The sequence below is a fragment of the Salvelinus alpinus genome, chromosome 11 (assembly GCF_045679555.1).
Source record: "Salvelinus alpinus chromosome 11, SLU_Salpinus.1, whole genome shotgun sequence".
In the NCBI taxonomy this organism is placed as follows: domain Eukaryota; kingdom Metazoa; phylum Chordata; class Actinopteri; order Salmoniformes; family Salmonidae; genus Salvelinus; species Salvelinus alpinus.
In genome coordinates this window covers 52,471,014-52,495,275 of record NC_092096.1, presented here as the reverse complement: position 1 = coordinate 52,495,275, position 24,262 = coordinate 52,471,014, and the positions used below count along the sequence as shown (strand labels likewise).

The following is a 24,262-nucleotide window of genomic DNA, read 5'->3' as shown; positions in this document are numbered from 1 at the left end:
CTGATGGCTAGCAGTTAACTATCCAAAACACACAGAGAAGAAAGAGCAGAGACTTCCTTTTGATGAGGGCTGCTGTTCTATAAAATAATTCCTGTATGTTAGCTGAAAAAATAAGTCACATTCTACCCCTTCACTCAGCTTGAGAGTTAGAAGATGAGGCGTGGGTGTGTTTGGGGTCTGTCACTGCGTTGATCAGTCTGATGGTGGTGGTTTTGGAGCATGTGTTTCCTAGCTGCTGCTGGTTGTGTGGTTCATGGTCATGGTGTTTCACAGACACCGGTAGCTTTGTTACTTTATGAGCAGACCACTCAATGTTGCAGAGAAAGAGAAAGGAGGGAGATAGACGGCTCGGGGGAAGAAAGAGAAAGACAGAGAGCGAGATTGAGACAGAGACAGAGAAAGAGAAAAGAAAGACAGAGAGAGAGAGGGGGGGGGAGAGAGGGGGGGTGGGTGGGGTTAGAGAGAGAGAGAAAGAGCAAAAATGTCATAACACTGTCTGTGCAGTTTCATCTTGGCTTCATATGCCTGCAGAAGTGTTTGCATGACTTCTTCTGCATGCTCATAGGTCAGTGTGACTGAGGGACATGAAACACCTGTACACTTTTTCGGGAAGGTAATGGGTCCCAGGTTACTGATAGAGGCCCCCCTTCTACGTTTCATATAACAGCTTGTGGTTATGTCACTTCCTGTGACTGTTTCTCAGGAGCAGTGACAATGACCTGGCTGCCGGCTGTCTGTCTGACCACTTAGACATAAACACATAGACACAGAAACCCCCTAACTGGAACAGTGACATTCCAGACCATGCAGGGACACTGAAAATATCAGTCAGAGTCATACACCACTAATGTCATTAATCGTTTTGGCCTGTCTGTAGGATGAGGAGGTAATATGGGAGAACTGGTAGTCATTCGTACGTGGTTACTAGCTCCTCAGAACTCCTGCAGAGTATTTGACATCATAAAATTGAGAAGAACTGTTCTTTTCAGGCACACTCTTCCCCCAAAAGTCATTCTGAAAAACTCAACGGGTCTTCAGCTGATGGGGTACGGCTTTTGAACTTTGCTCATGGGGCATTTATGTTATATTTCTCAAGTTTCAATGGGTATATATAATTAAGTCCAAAAATGTATGTAGAAATAGCAGATTGCCCTTTAACTCACACATTGTGGAGACTGAGATCATTACTAGGCTTAAAGGAGTTTTTGAGCAAATGAGGTTGTATGGAAAAGTTGATGATGATGATGACAATATCTATTTACTGTAAGAAAGCACTCATACCATCTGGTGGATAAAAAATAGTTTATTAAAAAAGCACAATGCAAAGATATTGTAAAAGTACAGACCATTAGAAGAAAACGTGAATAATACTTTTTGGGAAATTCATATACAAATATGTTATTCTATCATCTGAATAAATCAACAATCCAACTCAATACACAATACAAAGCAGATACAATTGCAGTAGCTGCAGATAAGATGCATCATCATTGCACCATATAGTAGGAAAAAAAAGCTTTTCCAGTGAAACACAATTAAACCATGCTTAAATACAATAAAATAAGTAAATAAAATAAGTAAGAACGCCTTAATGTACAAGCTGTTATTGTGTGTGTGTTTGTGCATGTGTGTGTTTGCTTGTGTGTGTTGAGCGTACAATATCCATGTTCCGGGTTCCTTCTCCTCCTCTGATGGTGTGTCCTTCCATCCCTTCGTCCCTCCATCCTTCCATCCCTCCAACCCTCCATCCCTCCAACCCTCCATCCTTCCATCCTTCCATCCCTCCATCCCTCCATCCCTCAGGTACCTGCAACATGTCATCACACAAAGTTGTTCAGGACATGCAGTCAAATAAACTGTTAAGAATTAAACAAAGAGACATACTTTAAATATATTATATTTTGATATCAGAGAATTAGATCCATATTAGTATCATATTAATTATCAATCACATATGGCTATTAGTCTTACCTGGGGCTGTGACTGGCTTCAATTGAGAATAGACCGAATCTGCCTCAGGTGGGGTTGATGTTTCTGTAAGGGGTGAGGATAAAACATCAGAATAATATAACAGTTATATACAGAATATTATGCACCTAGTCAATATGGGGTCAGAGGTGTAAGGGGATGATAGGGGGAATATTGATGGAGGGATGTCCAGTCTTACCTTTCTTCTTCTTGGCTTTGGCCTTCTGTTTTAGGTCAACCTCAGCATAGGTCACATCAACAGGTCCAGTTGCTGCTGAAAATGGATATTTCCAGTCAGCAAATTAAGGAAGTAGCTTATTGAATATTCTGCATCTTTTTTGAAACTCCAAAATCACACATTTAGATTTCACTGACTGCCAACCTGTAGAATGGTTCTCACCTGTGGTCTTCCCTGTCTTGACCTCAGAATAGACTGAATTTTCTTTTGGATCAGCTGTCATTTCTGAGGAGGGGGAGAGAATTTGTATGTTTTTATCAAATTTGATGAGTAAAGAACACTGCTACATTTTGGATGAATTTATGTGACAGTTGAGAGTTACTTTTCTTTTTCTTGTCCAACTCTTTGAGTTGAATCTGGGCGTACATCACATCACTTGGTCCAGCAGTAGCAGCACCAGCATCTGAAATATACAGGTAATACACTAATATCTCTACTGACTGTTTGTATGCTAGTAATATTAAACATATGAAGAACAACAGCAACAACAACTCTATACTGTATTCATGCTAAATTTAACATACAGGTAGCCTAGTGTTTAGTAACCGAAAGGTTGCTGGGCCAGTAACCGAAAGGTTGCTGGATCGGATCCCCGAGCTGACAAGGTAAAAATGTTCCCCACTGTTCCCCAAGCGCCGAAGACGTGGATGTCAATTAAGGCAGCCCCCCCCCCCCGCACCTCTCTGATTCAGAGGGGTTGGGTTAAATGCAGAAGACACATTTCATTTGAAGGTATTCAGTTGTACAACTGACTAGGTATCCCCCTTTCCCTTTCCCAGTACCATTGGCATTACTGTCTGAGCGCATGATTGTATCATAGATGTTAGCGCCACCTGTTGGTCAAAGAAGAGAGAGCAAGATTAATAGGTTGGTTTTCCCTCAGCTTGCCTAGGGACATAGAGTACGGTAACATCTATATAAAGTGAATGGTGAAAAGTCAGTATGTGAAGTTACAGAGAGGAGAGTGACAGTGGTCTGGGATGAGAGACTGACCATGCTGCAGACGTGTATTTTTTTTAAAATTTATTTTACCGTTATTTTACCAGGTAAGTTGACTGAGAACACGTTCTCATTTGCAGCAACGACCTGGGGAATAGTTACAGGGGAGAGGAGGGGGATGAATGAGCCAATTGTAAACTGGGGATTATTAGGTGACCATGATGGTTTGAGGGCCAGATTGGGAATTTAGCCAGGACACCGGGGTTAACACCCCTACTCTTACGATAAGTGCCATGGGATCTTTAATGACCTCAGAGAGTCAGCATCAGGAGCCTGGCCCTGGGTAGATCCTTGGTCCTGTTGGGGGTCCAGGTTGGTCCTCTGGGGCTGGGGGGGCCTACAGGGAGAGAGATACTCATGAAACACACAGATTAGATTTTACTGTATGAAAAGTTGAAAGACAGGTGTACTCACCAGAATATTCTGTTGCAACAGGAACCTGTAATGAGAAATGCATAAAATTATACTGTATCAATTCGTTACTGTTTTAAACTTTTGTAATTAGACATTTTTCTCCTAAACATGAACTAAAAAGATAAATGTGAATTGATTTAAGTCTCACCTCCGGCGTTTTTATAACGATACAGCAGTACCAGGAGAATGGCCAGTAGAATACCAGCAACAACCAGGCCCACAACCACTCCTACTAGGACTGATGTAGAGGGTCCAGGAGTTACACCTGGAGAGAGAACAGCAAATCACTATCAGGTTCTGAGGTAGTTGTAGAAAATAAATAAAGTAGTGGATAAAGTGAATATATATTTGACATCTGACTTGAGATCAGATGACCAGCCTGAGCTTGTAACTCCAAACCTACAGTATGCTTTTTAACACAACAAATGACTGATGACCACAGATATTATGAAAAGGTCATGTGATTATAATAGTTTTTTCACCTCTCACTGTCACCCAGCTCTCTGGTGATTCTCCTTCATTAGATTTACACTTGTAGGAGCCTTCATCTGACTTGGAAACTGCAGGGATGGTCATCTCTCCTGTGGTATCATTCCTGATGAGTACTCCATCTTTGTAGAAATCAACCTTGGGGTTCAGGTTTGTTTCCTGAAATCTATTTGTACAGCTCAGAGTCACAGACTCTCCCTCAGTTATGGGATAGGGAGGGCTCTCCAGGATCAGAGGGCCAACTGTATAACATAATATATAAATAATACTGTAAATCTGGAGTAATCGACCACATGAGCTTGTATTTTATGAGATGCAACCATTCAGTTACAGAATTGAACATCATTATCATACATTGTAATGTAAAAAAGGTTAGTGACTGTTGTACAACAGACGTACCAGCCACTGTGATGTTAACAGCATTACTGTACTCTCCTGATCCAGACTCACACCAGTACACTCCACTGTCCCCTGTGTATGTGAACCTGATGGTACATGTGGACCCTGCTATTGATCTCCAGTTAGAGACACACTCTGACTCCACTGCTTTCTCTCTGTATCTCTTCAGTCTCCATCCAGTAGAGTTCCTCTTCTCCTCACAGCTTAGTGAGAGAGACTTTGATGTAAAGTGTTGAGTTCTGTTAGGTCTTATTTTGAGAGACACTGATGGTTGCGGATCTGAAACAAAGAGCAAAGAGAAACAAAGAGAGACTGGAAACCCAAATTGGTCTACACGGACAAGTTCTGGCCTGGTTTAGATCTTACCTGTCGGAAAGATATCAGTTTGTCTCTGTGAATGGTCTGTCCTCTGACAAATCAACTGTACATTTCGGTGTTCCTCAAGGTTCCGTTTTAGGACCACTATTGTTTTCACTATATATTTTACCTCTTGGGGATGTTATTCGAAAACATAATGTTAACTTTCACTGCTATGCGGATGACACACAGCTGTACATTTCAATGAAACATGGTGAAGCCCCAAAATTGCCCTCGCTAGAAGCCTGTGTTTCAGACATAAGGAAGTGGATGGCTGAAAACTTTCTACTTTTAAACTCGGACAAAACAGAGATGCTTGTTCTAGGTCCCAAGAAACAAAGAGATCTTCTGTTAAATCTTGATGGTTGTAAAGTCGTCTCAAATAAAACTGTGAAGGACCTCGGCGTTACTCTTGACCCTGATCTCTCTTTTGACGAACATATCAAGACTGTTTCAAGGACAGCTTTTTTCCATCTACGTAACATTGCAAAAATCAGAAATTTTCTGTCCAAAAATGATGCAGAAAAATTAATCCATGCATTTGTTACTTCTAGGTTAGACTACTGCAATGCTCTACTTTCCGGCTACCCGGATAAAGCACTAAATAAACTTCAGTTAGTGCTAAATACGGCTGCTAGAATCCTGACTAGAACCAAGAAATTTGATCATATTACTCCAGTGCTAGCTTCCCTACACTGGCTTCCTGTTAAGGCAAGGGCTGATTTCAAGGTTTTACTGTTAACCTATAAAGCGTTACATGGGCTTGCTCCTACCTATCTTTCCGAGTTGGTCCTGCCGTACATACCAATACGTACGCTACGGTCACAAGACGCAGGCCTCCTAATTGTCCCTAGAATTTCTAAGCAAACAGCGGGAGGCAGGGCTTTCTCCTATAGATCTCCATTTTTATGGAACAGTCTGCCTACCCATGTGAGAGACGCAGACTCGGTCTCAACCTTTAAGTCTTTACTGAAGACTTATCTCTTCAGTAGGTCATATGATTGAGTGTAGCCTGGCCCAGGAGTGTGAAGGTGAACGGAAAGGCTCTGGAGCAACGAACCGCCCTTGCTGTCTCTGCCAGGCCGGTTCCCCTCTCTCCACTGGGATTCTCTGCCTCTAACCCTGTTACAGGGGCTGAGTCACTGGCTTGCTGGTGCTCTTTCATGCCGTCCCTAGGAGGGGTGCGTCACTTGAGTGGGTTGAGTTACTGACGTGATCTTCCTGTCTGGGTTGGCGCCCCCCCTTGGTTTGTGCTGTGGTGGAGACCTTTGTGGGCTATACTCGGCCTTGTCTCAGGATTGTAAGTTGGTGGTTGAGGATTTCCCTCTAGTGGTGCGGGGGCTGTGCTTTGGCAAAGTGGGTGGGGTTATATCCTTCCTATTTGTCCCTGTCCGGGGGTTTCTTCGGATGGGGCCACAGTGTCTCCTGACCGCTCCTGTCTCAGCCTCCAGTATTTATGCTGCAGTAGTTTGTGTCGGGGGGCTAGGGTCAGTTGGTTACCTGGAGTACTTCTCCTGTCTTATCCAGTGTCCTGTGTGAATTTAAGTATGCTCTCTCTAATTCTCTCGTTCTCTCTTTCTCTCTGAGAACCTGAGCCCTAGGACCATACGTCAGGACTACCGGGCATGATGACACCTTGCTGTCCCCAGTCCGCCTGGCCTTGCTGCTATTCCAGTTTCAACTGTTCTGCCTGTGGTTACGGAACCCCTACCTGTCCCAGACCTGCTGTTTTCAACTCTTAATGATCGGCTATGAAAAGCCAACTGAGATTTATTCCTGATTATTATTTGACCATGCTTGTCATTTATGAACATTTTGAAAATCTTGGCTCTCTCTAATTTTCTCCTTCTCTCTTTCTTTCTCTCGGAGGACCTGAGCCCTAGGACCATACGTCGGGACTACCGGCCGTGGTGACTCCTTGCTGTCCCCAGTCCGCCTGGCCTTGCTGCTATTCCAGTTTCAACTGTTCTGCCTGCGGTCATGGAACCCCTACCTGTCCCAGACCTGCTGTTTTCAACTCTTAATGATCGGCTATGAAAAGCCAACTGAGATTTATTCCTGATTATTATTTGACCATGCTTGTCATTTATGGAAATTTTGAAAATCTTGGCTCTCTCTAATTTTCTCCTTCTCTCTTTCTTTCTCTCGGAGGACCTGGGCCCTAGGACCATGCGTCGGGACTGCCGCCCGTGGTGACTCCTTGCTGTCCCCAGTCCGCCTGGCCTTGCTGCTATTCCAGTTTCAGCTGTTCTGCCTGCGGTTATGGAACCGCCACCTGTCCCAGACCTGTTGTTTTTCAACTCTTGATGATCGGCTATGAAAAGCCAACTGAAAATTATTCATGATTATTATTTGACCATGCTTGTCACTTATGAACATTTTTGAACATCTTGGCATAGTTCTGTTATAATCTCCACCCGGCACAGCCAGAAGAGGACTGGCCACCCCTCATAGCCTGGTTCCTCTCTAGGTTTCTTCCTAGGTTTTGGCCTTTCTAGGGAGTTTTTCCTAGCCACCGTGCTTCTACACCTGCATTACTAGCTGTTTGGGGTTTTAGGCTGGGTGTCTGTACAGCACTTCGAGATATTAGCTGATGTACGAAGGGCTATATAAAATAAAATTGATTGAAATTGATTGAAAGAGCGACAGAGTCAAACATATACAGTGGTTATATATACACATGAGGGTGACTTAAATATGATTAAATGCAGTTTCAATGCAGTTAGTTACCTCCTGACCAGAAAAACTGAGGTTTACTGTAGAGTGTGTCATAGACTGGGTCTCCTCTCCCAGCTCTACACACAGGATCACTGATGATTGATGATATGGATCGGACTGGATCTCTCCCTGACACCAGTAGAGACTCTGGTCAGACTCAGCAGCTCTACTGATGGTGAAGGTGGCTCCTGTTGTAGTGTGTCTGCTAGACAAGGTCACTACTTTCTTAGTGTTGTCTTTGTACCATGTATACTTCCAACCACTGTCAGACCCCACTGAACACGTCAGAGTTACTATCCTCCTGTGTGACTAGGACCAGCAGGGATCAGAGTGTATGAGTTTTCACTAGTCCCATTGCCAGATAGAGGCTCTACAGAGTAGGACCTGTCTGATAGGGAGAGTAACCCAGCTGTGTAGGGAACAGTTCGGTACGAGAAGAACCTCCAGCCTGTAGATGACTCTTTAACCCCACAGCTCAGAGTAACTGAGTCTCCAGGGTTCAGCCACTGAGGAGAGACAATCAGGACAGATTGGGGTTTATCTGTTATGAAGGAAATGACACAAATCAAAAGTTCAGTCTTTAAAATGTTTACCCATTTTGTTATTATGGGATTGTACCTCACCCCAAAATCTAACTATAGTTTTGTTTCATCATTGAAACCACTGTCTGCTATTTGACCTCATCCCTTCTGTCTTTCTCTTGCAATCTCATAAAAACAGACTTACCTAACACGGTCAATTGTATAGCATTACTTGTCTGGGAGTGTTTTAAGCCATTTGTTTTCTGAAGACCTTCACAGGTATATAGACCATTCTTTGCAAGACTGATTCTGTACTCAGGCTCTGTTTTGGTGTAGACCGACATCCCACTGTTATAAAAAGCATATTCAATCTCTTCACCCCCTTGAATGTTACAACTGAGAGTGACAGTCTCGCCACTGAATATCTGGGGCCAGTTGGGTTGGAGGATCAGAACAGCCACAGGTCTCTCTGCACAGACACATCACAGAAAATAAACATTATCACACACCTTAGAATGTAAAATAATGTTGATCAGCATTCATCACAACATGACCATATCATATGTTGTCATTTCTGAACATACAGTATGCACTCTGAACTGTCTGACTTACCAAGATCTATCAGAATACTGACATATACAGTGATCTCTACACACACACACACACACACACACACACACACACACACACACACACACACACACACACACACACACACACACACACACACACACACACACACTGTTACGTTCCCCAGTTTCTGTGTTGTAGCGTTTGTATTTGAGTGTGTGTTTCAGGAGATGGCTTCCTGAAGTTCTCCCCAACCAGCTGATTGGTCGACCCCAGGCTAATTGATGATTGGAGCTGACTCCGGCGCCTCGTCAAGATACAGCTTTTTCTAATCACCATTGCCACCTGAAGCTATAAAAGCCAGTGTTCTGTTCAGGAGAGAGAGAGAAATTATTAGAGAGAGAGGATAGGCAGGGAGAGATCATTGAAGGCTGAGGAATGCAGAGAGTTTGATTGAAAGAGAGAAGAGATTAGACGGAGATTGAATGTTTTGGAGAAAGATTAGAGAGAGAGATCATTGTAGGCTGAGGAATGCAGAGAGTTTGATTGTGAGAGAGATATTTGCTAAGAGAGGAGGCTGATGGCTTTGGGGTAATTTACTATGTTAGTTGTTGTTGGTAGCAGCTTTGCTATGTTCTGTGTTTGTTGTTCTTTAGTGTCCTGAGTTAGTTTACTCAGTTTTGTTGTAAAGTGTTTGTGAAATTGTTAATAATTATTCTGTTTCATTTGTTCCCAGGGGGGAAGGGGAAGGCACTTAGGGAGTGCTTAGGCAAGAGGCCCGCGGGCATACATATACCCGTAGTATATTCATTGTCTAGGCACACTAGGTAAGACCTGGGCGGACCACCCCCTGTATTTTGGTTTAGGGCACCAGGTGGTGTTAACCTGTTGGGGACCAGGAGGTGCTATTTTCACTTTTGGGGAAAATCGTATGATTTTTAAACGGCCTCGTACTCAATTCTTGCTCGTACAATATGCATATTATTATTACTATTGGATAGAAAACAGTCTCTAGTTTCTAAAAACGTTTGAATTATTTCTCTAAGTGAAACAGAACTCCTTTTACAGACCATTTCCTAACCGGAAGTGAGATTTCCAAAAGCGAACTCTCTCTTCAGGAGCTTGTCTATAAAAGGGCATGTCACTTATGACTGTAGAAACACGTCATACGCCTTCGCCTGGGTGTCATGCGGAAGTGAGAGAAAAAATCTGTTGATTATCTCGACCAGGGACTGAACACAACGTCTTGGACTGAGACGTGCGCACTTTTATTTATTTCCTGGGCGCGAAGTCGGACCTGTACTCGGCTCATTGAAGAGCCTTTTTAAAGGTGAATATGATCTCTGGCTTCGATTTTCTTTGATACATGTCACAATATCATCTTAAAGTATGTTTTTTCAATATAGTTTAATTATATTATTGAAATTTATTCTGGACTTTAGACGTGATGCGACGCAAGAATTGGTTCAAGAACGAGAGGCTAGCAATGCTAGCTAATGGTGCTTGCTAATTCTGAGGGAAATCGTTCGTTATGGATCCAAATAAAGTCGGTTCTGAACAAAGGACCCCTTGGAGAACATTCTGATGGAAGATCCACAAAGATAAGGACCCAATTTGGGATGCTTTTTCATATATATCTGTCGAACTGTGCTATGCTACCGTTTGACTAGAAGCAATGCTGCTGTGTGCTAGCTATTGTAGTAAGCTAATATAACGATATATTGTGTTTTCGCTGTAAAACACTTCAAAAATCGGAAATATTGGCTCTGTTCACAAGATCTTATTCTTTCATTAGCTATCCACCATATATTGTTCTGAAATGTTTTATGATGTGTAATTAGTAGTTGACGTTGGTGTCTGTATTTTCTTTGGCTACTGCCGTGCGATTTCTGACTGTAGCTGTGATGGTGGCTATGATGGTAGCAGTAATGTAAAACTGATTTATAGCTAAAATATGCACATTTTTCGAACAAAACATAGATTTATTGTGTAACATGTTATAGGACTGTCATCTGAGGGAGTTTTTTCTAGGTTATTTAGGTTGGTTCTAGGTTGGTTCTAGGTTAGTTAGGTTAGCTACTTGCATGCTACCGTTGCTGTGAAAAACTGTCTGTCTGTCTTTTGTATTTGGTGGTGAACTAACATAAATATATGTGGTGTTTTCGCTGTAAAACACTTCAACAATCGGAAATATTGTCTGTATTCACAAGATATTTGTCTTTCATTAGCTATCCACCATATATTTGTCTGAAATGTTTTATGATGTGTAATTAGGTAGTTGGTGTCTGTATTTACTCTGGCTACTCCCGTGCGATTTCTGACTTTAGCTATGATGGTAGCAGTAATGTAAAACTGATTTATAGCTAAAATATGCAATTTTTTGGAACAAAACATAGATTTATTGTGTAACATGTTATAGGACTGTCATCTGAGGTAGATTTTTCTAGGTTATTTAGGTTGGTTCTAGGTTAGTTAGGTTGGCTTGTGCATGCTACCTGCAGCCTACTTGTGCTGTGAAAAATGTCTGTCTGTCTTTTTTTATTTGGTGGTGACCTAACATAAATATATGTGGTGTTTTCTCTGTAAAACATTTAAAAAATCGGACATGTTGGATGGATTGACAAGATGTTTATCTTTCAAATGCTGTATTGGACTTGTTAATGTGTGAAAGTTAAATATTTCAATATTGTTTTTTGAATTTGCCGCTCTGCCTTTTCAATGGAATGTGGGAGGAGTGCCGCTAGCGGCACCCGTGGCCTCAATTAAGTTAGGTAAGTTAAGTGAGTAGGCAGGTTAGATAGGAGAGGGGGAGTTTTGATATTTACTTTCTTTGCTTTGGTTCCGTCCAGACCCTTTTCCCCATATTACCGTGTAGGAAATAAATCCTAGTAAACGGTAAGTTCTGCCTTTGTCGTCCTTTCTCCCACCTACAGTTCATACCTCTTGCACTTCACAGAGAGTTGAGTTGTAGCAGGGAGTTGCGTTCCCTCTTCTCAGAGGTGTGCGTAACACACACACACACACACACACACACACACACACACACACACACACACAGTTACTCACCTTTCACAGTTATAGTGACAGGATCACTGATGATTGATGATATGGATCTGGACTGGATCTCTCCCTGACACCAGTAGAGACCCTGGTCAGACTCAGCAGCTCTACTGATGGTGAAGGTGACTCCTGTTGTAGTGTGTTTGTAGTGTGTCCCCGCACCAGAGGTGCCACCAAAGTGGGGTGAGCCAGTGGTGGAGCGGGGTCTTCGTCCCGCACCTGAGCCGCCACCGCAGATAGATGCCCACCCAAACCCTCCCCTATAGGTTTAGGTTTTGCGACCGGAGTCCGCACCTTTGGGGGGGGGGTATTGTCACGCCCTGACCTTAGATCTTTTTTTTATGTCTATTTTGGTTTGGTCAGGGTGTGAATTGGGGTGGGTGTTCTATGTTCTATTATTTGTATTTCTATGTTTTGGCCGGGTAGGGTTCTCAATCAGGGACAGCTGTCTATCGTTGTCTCTGATTGAGAACCATACTTAGGTAGCCTTTTTTCCCACCTGTCTTTGTGGGAAGTTAACTTTGTTTGTGGCACATAGCCCTTAAGCTTCACGGTTGTTTTGTAATGTATATTGTTTTTGTCGGCGTCATTTCTAATAAAAAGGAATATGTAAGCTCACCACGCTGTGCTTTGGTCTCCTCCTTTTGACGGCCGTGACAGGGGGTCAGCCTGATGAACCAAACTACCCAATAATCCCCTTCATGTAGCCTAACTCTCACACACACACACAAACAAACACATGTACCCACATATAATCAAATATGTTTGTTTTTTTACTGAATATATTATCTACACTTATAATTAATATGCTTTGTTTAACTGATTGAACAAAGTTTTTTTTAACTTATATTTGTGGTGTGGTTTTCATATCAGCCAATTTGGGCATCTAACCTCAATAAATAAAAGATGGATAGATAGATAGTGTAGGCCTCCCCTCAAACCGTTGCTAAGTTGTCAGGTGGCAAGCCTAGACAACTAACCTTAGTTGTATGTACCTTGTAGTGTGTAGAGTTTGAGACACTGTGTGAAGAAACAAGGTAAACATCTGGGGTTTCTTATCGCCCCCTTCAGGACAGACGTGTAACTACTCCACATTCTTGTCGAACACAATATAGAAACTAAGATGTGATTGGTCACATAGCAACAACATAACCACTCGGTCTACTGGGTCTGTCCCCTTATTCCTTCCTCTCTCTATGTCATCATATTAGTTTATATTATATGCTTCTCAGGCTCATGCTACAACCTGATTAAAAGCTGTAGTGACCAACAACTCCATTTCTCTGCAGTCAGAAAACACATTGTAACCAAACAACGTCATCATCAGTTGCCACATTTATTGTGCATATATGACATACTTCATATTCTATGAATGAGAATTTTTCTTGTCCAATAAAGGAAATTGTTAGCTAACAATATTCAAAATCCAGAGAAATACATTAATCATCATCGCAGAGTTGCACATAAAGTGTACTCCATTCTAAGTCTCTTGCAAGTCTTCCGGACCCCTACAGTTCCTGTGGCTGTGACACGAATGGGGCTTTGACAGAATTAGAAAGGTACAGATGCTAAAAGATAAACAGAAAAAATAGCATCTCATGTCATGTTCATCTCTACACAACTTCCTCTTACTGTAAAAGTAAAAAATGGACACATCAACACTGTGGTCTTTCTGTGGGTGGAAGAGAGAACTGTAGTATATATCAGAGAAAGAAACTTAGTGGATAAAACATAGTTGTACAAAAAGTGAAGTCAATATTGCATTTATCTTACCTGGTCATGTTGACATGTTCAGTACAATCTTTAATGTCACTAGGAGAGGTGTCAAAGGTTTGACGTCATGGCATGTTTATCATTTGGTTTATGTTGTAGCTATTTGGAGGTCAACTGCATGTAGATGTTCTTGAGTTACAGTCTGTCAACTGTTCAAAGTAATAACCCAGGAAAGTAGTGATCACAGTGGTAGATCGAATGTAAAAGAGATAAATTAATAAGTGAACTACAGAAAATGGATGCTGCAAGAACAATGTCATTCTTCTCTCTGACAAGGACATAAATCCCTGACAAGGACACTTTTCATGTGTACTCATCAGCCCAACAACTAGGTTTTCACAGGTTTTTGCATATGATTACAACCATTTCTCTATTTGACTCTCTCTGATCAGCATCACACAGCGCCTTCCTTCACAAACCCACACTGCTAAAGAGGAAGAGAGCAAACCATGGCCCCTCATCTATGACAAACAGGTGACCTAATGTGAAGTTCCTCAGCCTTGTAATTTCATACACTGTGCACTAGAAAAAGTTAAACTTAACCAATTGCTTAATTTGCATTATTATGCAAGTTGAGTGGACTTAAAAATGACAAGAATTTGAGCCAATGTGTGAGTTTTTAAATCAACAAACTCTGCTTGAAGTCAGTTGTATTTGAACAAGCTAGTTGAGTAAAATGCAAAAATTAATGATTGCTCAAAACAACTCAAAAAGACACCAATCATCATTATCATTATTCCAGCATGATCTCTTCACAGGTTGATTTTCAGAATGGTTTGTTTCAATACCTGTGTATTTGCATGTACAATGACTGGTTGAGTAATCTTATGCTACACAAACATAGATAACATACATTTTTCTAAACTAATCCTATCTGTTACTAGTTGGACTTATTTCACACATTACTGTTATGCAGTAGCGTGCCGTGGGCCTGGCGCCTGGGCCTTCAGTGAGGTCCTACACAGTCCCACCCGAATTAATCCACCTGTTATTACCATCATTTAGATGCCATGGCTCTAGACACTATACATTTAGACAGAAACGCAGTATAACCAGGCGTTGCGTCACCTTGAAATTGACATTTTTTTCAGAGAATTGCAGGGGAAGAGTACAATACAGTACAGTTCAACTAATAGGCAAGTACATAGTCGAGTGCAACAGAGTTATATTAATATTCTTCTTCTATCCATTTCTGGTCCACAAACTTTGAGCTTTAAGTCCCCCAAAAAATAAATACAGTGTGTTCACTAAACAGCGCATTGTCGCACCCAAAGCAGTTTCACCGTGATGATAAAGACACATAACTATTCACTGAAAATAAAAGAAAACAAATAATTTGCAACATAGGCTATTTGCCATTTTATTTTGTTAATATATAGGCTATTTAATATTAACGAAATAAAATGCGAAACATACATACACATTTAATAAAAAATAACATGCATTGTATGCCTACACACCAAAGACTGATTATTAGACAGTTGCGTGCGCTTAGGGGATCGTGAGAAAAATGCTGCAAGGCCATTGAGGTTGGCAAAGAAGACCTTGCATTCTTTAAGCTTTGAGGCTCCTTGAGTCAGTACTAAATTTAGTCGATGTGCATAGCAGTGAATGAATAAGGCCATCGGTGCCCTCTCCTTAACTTTAGCCTGCACCCCATTGAGTCCAGATGCCATGACTGCTGCGCCATCAAAACACTGTGCCACAACTTTATCCAGACTACATTCATTTTCCTCCAAGAAACGGAAAATAAGAGCGGCAATGTCATCAGCTCGCTTGCCGCTTGTCACATCTTCAAACCGGATAAATCGCTCCTTGACTCCCGTGTCCGTCACATAACGCAGGACGAGTGAGAGCTGTAGCTCCACTCTGGTGTCCCCAAACGTTTTCAAAAGCACCATTGCTTGTAAGTGCCCAGCCGTACTTTGGTGTCTCGTTGCTGCCTTGGTTAGACAACTCAAGTTTGCAAAGCCAGTGTGGCTCCAAACACCAAATCGATCACTTGCAAATAATAGGCATTCCCAGCAGTACAGTTTGCAGTGCTTCTCGGAGCCTGTGAGCCATTGACAGCGCTCATAGTTGAAACTTTGAAAGTGGCGAACGAACGAACCCCTTTCCCGCCTGTGACAGGCTTTGTGGCGTCGGGCGACCTCTCCTTACAATGTCTAACTTTTCTTGAAAAGTTCGTCTTGAGAATGGCGTTATAATTATATCCTCGACCAAATCGATATCTTCTTCTCCTTCCGCCATTGTGGGTTCAAAAGACAGTAGAACGCGAATTAATTCGTTTATCAAATTTAGTTTCCTAGATCTGCATAGACCTGCCCATAGGACCTGCCTCTCAATATTGGTAATCCAATCAAAAGACGTGGACGCCCTACGCCTGCTAGCTGGCTCCTGTGTAACACTGGAGCCAGCCAGCAGGCGTACAATAGCCAACTCTAAAGCTGATTGGTTGACACAAAATTTTAATTTCCATTCACTTTAAGCTACAAGCGCCCGCACTGTTGATTCTGAAGGCCTGAGGGCAGATTTTAGACCCCTGGCAACACATGATGGCTGAATATGATTGGATAAAAGATCTAACGTAAAGACCAGCCCTCCAAATCTCAACCTGGGGCTGGAAGCAGTGCAACCAAGAGGAAAGCTATGAAATGAAGAGTATAACTCTTACTCTGGGGAATAATTTAATACATATTTGTGGGAAAATATATTTAAAAAAAAATTATATTCTGATGATGTTTAGGCCAGCAGAGAAGGCCTTGCAGGCCCTGACGGCCCACCACTGCTGTTATGGCTGTTCCAGTTTATATGATTTAGGTAGTCTCAATAATCAATCTTCTCTACCCCAACAGTCATTCTGAATGCAGGTTGCATGTGACTGAAATGTTAAATAGTTGGATATCCTAACTTTGACTGGATTCCAATAGAAATGACACATCCCTTTGCAAGCCGGCATAATTTGACTAAACCAGGAGTTTCAGACCAGTGTGTTAGGGTGTAACTTGGCCCTCAGCGGCTTTATGATATATGTAATGTGTTGTCATAATGAGTTTAATTTTAAAGATAACATATCCACTTAGACATTCACTTGGTGAAGGCTACAGTACTGAAAACCATTCAATACAACAATCATGCCTCTGTCGCTAACAAGTACAGTTGTGAGTGTTAATTACAATTCACTCTAAAAGCAAGGCACTCAACGTATGCAAAAAGGTAGAAACATTTTTTATTCTGTGAATGGAATATTTTGGGGAATGAATTGAATTCCATCTGGTTATTGGGACAGACATGAATGCCATTTTGGACATGCGGACAAATCAAATAAGAACAACTACAATCCACATGTAACAAAGACTCTCCATCATATACTCTCTGATTACAACCTCATCGATACCTGGCGAGCACATAATCCTAATGCAAAAGAGTACACTTTCTATTCACAGGCATAAATCAACCTCACTAATCAATGTCACACTATTATCTACAACTATTTTCTTTCATCTAGAAACTAGAAATTCGACATATGAGCTTGTCTGATCACAACACCTATAACTGCCTATGACACATTTCAGAATCTAATTGTAACTAGGCCCTCAAAGAAAGGCATAAGGCATGATGATACACTATATATATGATAATTAATAAAGGGAGAAGAGTACAATCATCAAATTGTAAGCAAATTGTGTAGATCGTGATGAAATTAAGCAGTAACATCTAGGCCTATCTACAGAATGTACACGTGTAAGATGCAGAGGATGCAGAGGGTTCTATATCTATGCAAGGCACAGCCTATGACCACATCCTGTTCAGCTCACAGTACTTTCTGGTAGGGACAAGGGGGGCCTTCTGGGCGTCCACATGCGATCTTGTCATACAGAGTCTGCGGCTACATGTGACAGACAGTCAAGAAGAAACTGTTTCAGCATCAAGAAAGGTATAGACTATTCTCAAAGTTGACTACATAGTCTTCCATTCAATCACAGACATGTTACCATTATGACCATTTATATCTTACCTTGTTCAATCTTGGGATAACCAGATCACTGACAGTTTCATAGATGGATATTGTGTTTACCTGACTGTTTGATCTTGTCTGGAATCAAAATACAGCCCATTACAATACAGTACATACAGCTTCACAAACTCAGATACATAATAACGGCAATGCAAACTTACATCTCTACTTCTTGTGTTGATCATAACATCAGCATATATTGTGTTGTCAGTTAGATCTTCTGTGTTTTATAAGAACAAAATATCAACCAATCAGATACATTTCATACAGGATATCAACAAACATTCCCAGGAATTAATGAGGGGTCTCACTCTTTTTCAAATTTATAGCAAATCCCCCCCAAAATCATATCAGCTGAAGAATACTTCTAGAACCAACAGAAATGTCAATTTAAATATAGTGGAGGCCCCTAAGCTGTACATACCCGTGATACTTTGACCCCTGCAGTAGCACACTGCCACAGCTACAATAAGAATCAGCACCACAGCACCTCCCACTGATACTCCGATATAGATGGTATACCACGCCAGTCCTGTCACATATTGTTCAACACACATGATTAGACTATACAATATGATAAACACTAAATGGCTCTGTATCATATACATCCAATGTAATCACATGCATTACATATTATATTTGACAACATAAGCTTATAAGCACACTGAAAAGTGTATGGAAGGGATTATTATGATATCTAGGTACCTGGGGTGGTTGTGTCATTTCTACACTTTACTGTCTCAAAGGCAGCTTTCCAACTGACCAGGTTGGAGGCGTTGCACTTTACACTGATGTTTCTCTCTGCTGGTGAGAGAGAGAAGTAAATCTGCTGGGCGTCCCCGTAGATCTCATTGTCTCTCTCCCAGGTGTAGGTGAGGTTGGGGTAGCAGGACACGTTGCACACCAGCCGTACCATACAGGAGTGATTGGCCAAGAGCTTGATGTTTTTCTGGATCACCACCTTGGATATAGGCTCTGACCAACCAGGAGAGAGATAGAGACTCATAATGAGTCTTCTAAATTAATCCTACCATAGCCATACAACCAGAAGAAAGACGACTGAGGATTAAACTTGAAAATGTGATTGAAATGTAACAAAGCATGGTGAGTAAGGTCAGTGTAAAACCCCAAATTCAGTGTTATAGTGTAAAGACCATCAGCTGTGGTCATGTATAAAAATAAGAATGATATCAAAATAGGATGCAAAAAGATGAAAACAGCATACCGTGGACTTTCAGAGTGATGGTCGTACTGTTAATCTGACCTTTGTCCCCATCGCCTGTAAGTAGAAAATCCCCTGAGTCTTGCAGTGTCAGTTCTCTGACTGTTAAACTGATGTTTTTGGTGTTCATCTTTAGTCTCCCCTCAAACTGGGATCCAGGTGAATATACAACTTCTGAGTTGAATTCTGCAATAACCTTTTCCATATACTTCCACTCCAAGGATTGGAAATGTTCCCTCTCTAAGCCTGCCAGCAGCTCCACAGAGTCCCCCACTCTCTTGTTGATGATCAGAGGAACACCCACACCTGAAAACACACAAATACACGTTATTCTGACATCAATCAATGGTTGGACACTATGTTACAATGATCTTATTACTGTGTAATTATTCATGTAAGTAAGATGTAGCAAGTACTGTAATTACTCATTGTTACACTGTAATACTTGTTACAGTGTGCCTACATTTAATAATTACACAATAATACACTGCAATGCAAAGTCCTACCTAATCAATAATAGATAATAATGGATTAGATTTACGTAGCTCATTTCCAGGTTTCATTTATACTGTACATGACACTTTACATATTTTAACTTTATATCTTTATGTATCTGAGTGTGTGGGTCCTATTTTACTTCATTAAAGTCCACTCCTCCCCCACATTCAGTAGAACAGGATGAGATGACAGGAAAAGAGAAGTGGGGGTGGATCTGATAACCCCTCCTCAGCTCACAAGTACAACTCCCACTGTGTTAAATGTTTAATTATTCACCTGAAATGTGTCATATACAGCGTTGTCGACATTATAAATACATGTCAGTCTGAAGAAATGAATTATAAACCCTTTCACGAAAAAACATCTGTCATGAATTAAGACAAAATAAAGTTACAACTCAATGAGGTGTGGTATTTAGGGCATAACTGCAGTTATCCTAGTCCTGCAGAGTATCTTATTATGTAATAAAAACAATCATTTGATACAGTCCCATATCGCCTTAAATTTAATGAATGACAGCCATTAGGCACAGGGTGTTAAGATCTGTTGCGTTCTAGAAGCAATTGTTAGGTTCTTAGACACTAGAGAAACTTAAACAAGTTGAATTCTTCCCAAAGGGTCAACACAGCTGTAGTCAGACAAAGACATGTTCCCACCATCACAAGTATATATACTCGATCACAAGTATATATACTCCACAAGTATATATACTCCTCCTTCTCTCCAATCCTTACATCTTATGGTTCAACAGGAAGAGGGTAATAGGATAATAATCCATTTTCTCTCCCTTCAGTGGATCTGACCTGACCTCCTGACCTCAACCCCTCATTCGCCTAATCCACAGATGTCAATCTGCTTCCCCAATAGCAATCCTGTGACCTCCTCCCGTCCACCCAACACATTCCAAAGCCATCTGTCCTTCTACAGAGACCCATTACCTTCTGACATAAAACCCAGTCACTTTCACTCCTTTATACACTATGCGTCTGATCTATCATGTCTTGAATATCTCAATGTTCAAAGTTCACCCCGAATCCAACACAATGCAACAGCTGCTGACCCAACCACACCACTGGCACTCATTCAAAACTGCAGAATCACTTCATCATGATATGTTCCTGAATATGGGTATTATGTAGGTTTTATCAAACAGGAGTAAAGCAAACGATTCTAAATACCCAACCAATAACTGATGGCTAGGCATTCCACAGTCAATACACACCATTGCAAAGACAAACAAGGAAGTTAGAGAAAGCTAACAGTTTTACTAACTTTATAATTCAAGAAAGCCCATGCAATAGATTCAAAGCACGAACAGGATATTTTTGTTATTTTATTTTACAAAACTTACCATAGTGGAGGTTGGAGAATAGGATAAGTAGTATTCCCTGTTTGGAGAAGCAGGAGAAGGGACCACCAGACATCTCTGTAAGGATTTGACTGTTTCCTCAGGCTGTATGTCCTTATCTATCACTGTCACTGGTAGCTAGCAGTTGACTAACCGATACACACAGAGAAGGAATTGTAGAGTAGAGAAAGAGCAGACTTCCTTTTGATGAGGGCAGCTGTTCTATAAAATAATTCCTGTTTGTTAGCTGAAAAGGAGGTCACATTCTATAGTTGCTCTCTGAAAATACCCCTTCACTCAGCTTGAGAGTTAGAAGATGAGGCGTGGGTGTGTTTGGGGTCTGTCACTGTGTTGATCAGTCTGATGGTGGTGGAGCATGTGTTTCCTAGCTGCTGCTGGTTGTGTGGTTCATGGTCTTGGTGTTTCACGGATACCGGTAACTTGTTACTTTATGAGCAGACCACTCAAAGTTGCAGAGAAAGAGAAAGGAGGTAGATAGAGGGCTCGGGGGAAGAGAAAGAGAGTGAGACAGAGACAGAGAGAGAAAGAGAGAAAGTAATAGAGAAATAGATAAAGAGAGAGAGAGAGAGAGAGAGAGAGTGGGGGGGGGGGATTAGAGAGAGTGAGTGAGGGAGAGCAAAAATATCAAAGCAGTTTGTGGGCATTTTCATCTAGGCTTCATATGCCTGCAGAAGTGTTTGTGTAGCGTGGTTCGTTCCGCGTTGTGTACTTTTAATTAGGACGCTGCCACAACTGAAGGTCTGCTAGTTGAATTATTTTCATTTGTCCTGCACACGAAGAGACAACACACATTATGTTAACCCTTGGTGCAGTCCTAGCTCTCAGGCACCTTGCTAGCCAAAGGTCAGGCAAAAGAGAACAATAAGGGAGTACGGAAATACAGACAACCAGCGATGGGCCAAACCTTAATATACAAAACTTTTACAATCACATGTATGTACAATATTGATATGAAAAAGTGTTTGTACACCAAAGAAAACCATTAGCTATGCAGCTGTAATTAAATAAAAAAATACACTGAATTATTCTTTTTTATTATCAAATGATTAACATCCCCTCTTGAACTGGCCTATTTGAATTGGTCCTGGTGTGCAACTTGGTGCATAATCTAGGAGAACAACATCACACTGTTACATGTGCATGACTTCTTCTGCATGCTCATAGGTCAGTGTGACTGAGGGACATGAAACACCTGCCAACTTTTTCGGGAGGTAGTAGGTCCCAGGTTACTGACAAAGGCCCCCCTTCTATGTTTCAGGCAACATCTTGTGGTGATGTCACTTCCTGTGACGTGTGGTCTCCGTGGAAACCTGCTTTATTTTATCAGAACCAGTGACAATGACCTGGCTGGCGGCTGTCTGTCTAACCACATAGACATTAACACATAGACACAGAAACCCTCTAACTGGAACAGTGACCTTCCAGACCATGCAGGGACACTGAAAATATCAGTCAGAGTCATACACCACTAATGCCATTAATCGTTATGACCTGTCTGTAGGATGAACAGGTAATACGGGAGAACAGGTACTCATTCATACGTAGGTTACTAGCTCCTCAGAACTCCTGCAGAGTATATGACATCATACAACTGAGAAGAATTGTTATCTTCAGACACACTCTTCCCCAAAAAGTCATTCTGAAAATCTCAAAGGGTCTTCAGCTGATGGGGTACGGCTTTTGAACTTTGCTCACGGGGCATTTATGTTATATTTCTCAAGATTCAATGGGTAGATATAATTAAGTCCAGAAATGTATGTAGAAATAGCAGATTGCCCCTTTAACTCACACATTGTGGAGTCTGAGATCTATACTAGGCTTAAAGGAGGTTTGACCAAATTAGGTTTTATAGAAAAGTTGATGATGATGACAATATCCATTTACTGTAAGAAAGCACTCATGCCATCTGGTGGAGACATTTATTTTAATTAAAAAGCACAATGCAAACATGTTGTAAAAGTACAGGCCATTCACAAGAATACGTGAATAATACTTGTTGGGAAATACATATACAAATATGTTATTCTATCATCTGAATGACAGACATAAATCAACATCACAATGCAATACACAATACAAAGCAGATACAATTACTGTAGCTGCAGATAAGATCCATCATCATTACACCTTATAATAAAACATCTGTTACAGTGAAACACAATTAAACCATGCTTAAGTATAATATATCTGTTGGTAAATAAAATAAGAAAAAAATCTTTACTGTATAATATGTTATTGTGTGTGTGTGTGTGTGTGTGTGTGTGTGTGTGTGTGTGTGTGTGTGTGTGTGTGTGTGTGTGTGTTTGCTTGTGTACCTTGACCTTCTATAATCCATGTTGCTGGGTTCCTTCTGCTCCCTCCTCTGATGGTGTGTCCCTCCATCCCTCCTTCTCCACATTGTTCCATCCTTCCATACCACCATCCCTCCATCCCTCCATCCCTTCGCCCCTCAGGTACCTGCAACATGTCACCACACAAAGTTGTTCAGGACATGCAGTGAAATAAACTCTTAAGAATCAAACAAAGAGACTTATTTTAAATAGATAGCTTATACTTTGATATCAGAGCATTAGTTCCATTTTACTATCATATTAAGTATCAATAGCATATGGCTATTAGTCTTACCTGGGGCTGTGCCTGGCTTAACTTGAGAAAAGACCGAATCTGCCTCAGGTGGGGTTGATGTTTCTGTAAGGGGTGAGGATAAAACACCAGACAAATATAACAGTTATATACAGAATATTATACAGCTAGTCAATATGGGGTCAAAGAAGTGTGAGGTTATGATAGGGGGAACATGGAAGGAGGGATATCCAGTCTTACCTTTCTTCTTCTTGGCTTTGGCCTTCTGTTTAAGGTCAACCTCAGCATAGGTCACATCAACAGGTCCAGTTGCTGCTGAAAATGAACATTTCCAGTCAACAAATGAAGGAAGTAGCTTATTGAATATTCTGCATCTTTTTTGAAACTCCAAAATCGCACATTTAGATTTCACTGACTGCCAACCTGTAGAATGGTTCTCACCTGTGGTCTTCCCTGTCTTGACCTCAGAAGAGACTGGATTTTCTGTTGGATCAGCTGGCATTTCAGAGGATGTGGAGAGAATTTGTACGTTTCTATCAATTTTGATGAGTAAAAAACACTGCTACATTTTGTATTAATTTATATGACAGTTGAGTATTACTTTTCTTTTTCTTGTCCAACCTTTTGAGTTGAATCTGTGTGTAAGTCACATCACTTGGTCCAGCAGTAGCAGCATCAGCATCTGAAATATACAGGTAATACACTAATATCTCTACTTAGTGTTAGTATGTTAGTAATATTAAACATGTGAAGAACAACTGCAACAACAACTCAATACTGTATTCATGCTTAACTTAACAAAGTGTACAGTACCACTGTCATTACTGTCTGAGGGAGTGATTGTATCATAGATGTTAGCGCCACCTGCTGGTCAAAAAAGAGAGAGATAGATTAATTGGATTGTTTTCCCTCAGCTTGCCTAGGGACATAGAGTACGGTAACATGTTGTATACAGAGTGGATGGTGAAAAGTCAGTGTGTGATGTTACAGAGAGGGTAGAGTGGTCTGGATTAAGAGACTGACCATGCTGCAGATGTGTATACTCAGCACCAGGAGCCTGGCCCTG

General features: G+C 41.2%; 1 protein-coding gene and 1 long non-coding RNA gene across 2 annotated transcripts; both read right to left on the bottom strand.

The window, feature by feature from the left end:
• Positions 1 to 1,756: 1,756 nt before the first annotated feature.
• On the bottom strand, positions 1,757 to 2,245 carry LOC139534918 (uncharacterized). Its single transcript, XR_011667032.1, has 3 exons — positions 2,168 to 2,245; positions 1,972 to 2,034; positions 1,757 to 1,807 (listed from the first exon to the last, which is right to left on the bottom strand). It is a non-coding gene; the product is annotated as an uncharacterized lncRNA (long non-coding RNA).
• Positions 2,246 to 3,923: 1,678 nt separating this feature from the next.
• Positions 3,924 to 18,530, bottom strand: LOC139533330 (low affinity immunoglobulin gamma Fc region receptor III-A-like). Its single transcript, XM_071331384.1, has 4 exons — positions 18,230 to 18,530; positions 17,949 to 18,056; positions 4,508 to 4,786; positions 3,924 to 4,350 (listed from the first exon to the last, which is right to left on the bottom strand). Exons 1-4 carry the CDS (start codon positions 18,528 to 18,530, stop codon positions 4,076 to 4,078), a joined length of 963 nt encoding a protein of 320 aa, XP_071187485.1. The 3' UTR covers positions 3,924 to 4,075.
• Between the last annotated feature and the right edge of the window lie 5,732 nt (positions 18,531 to 24,262).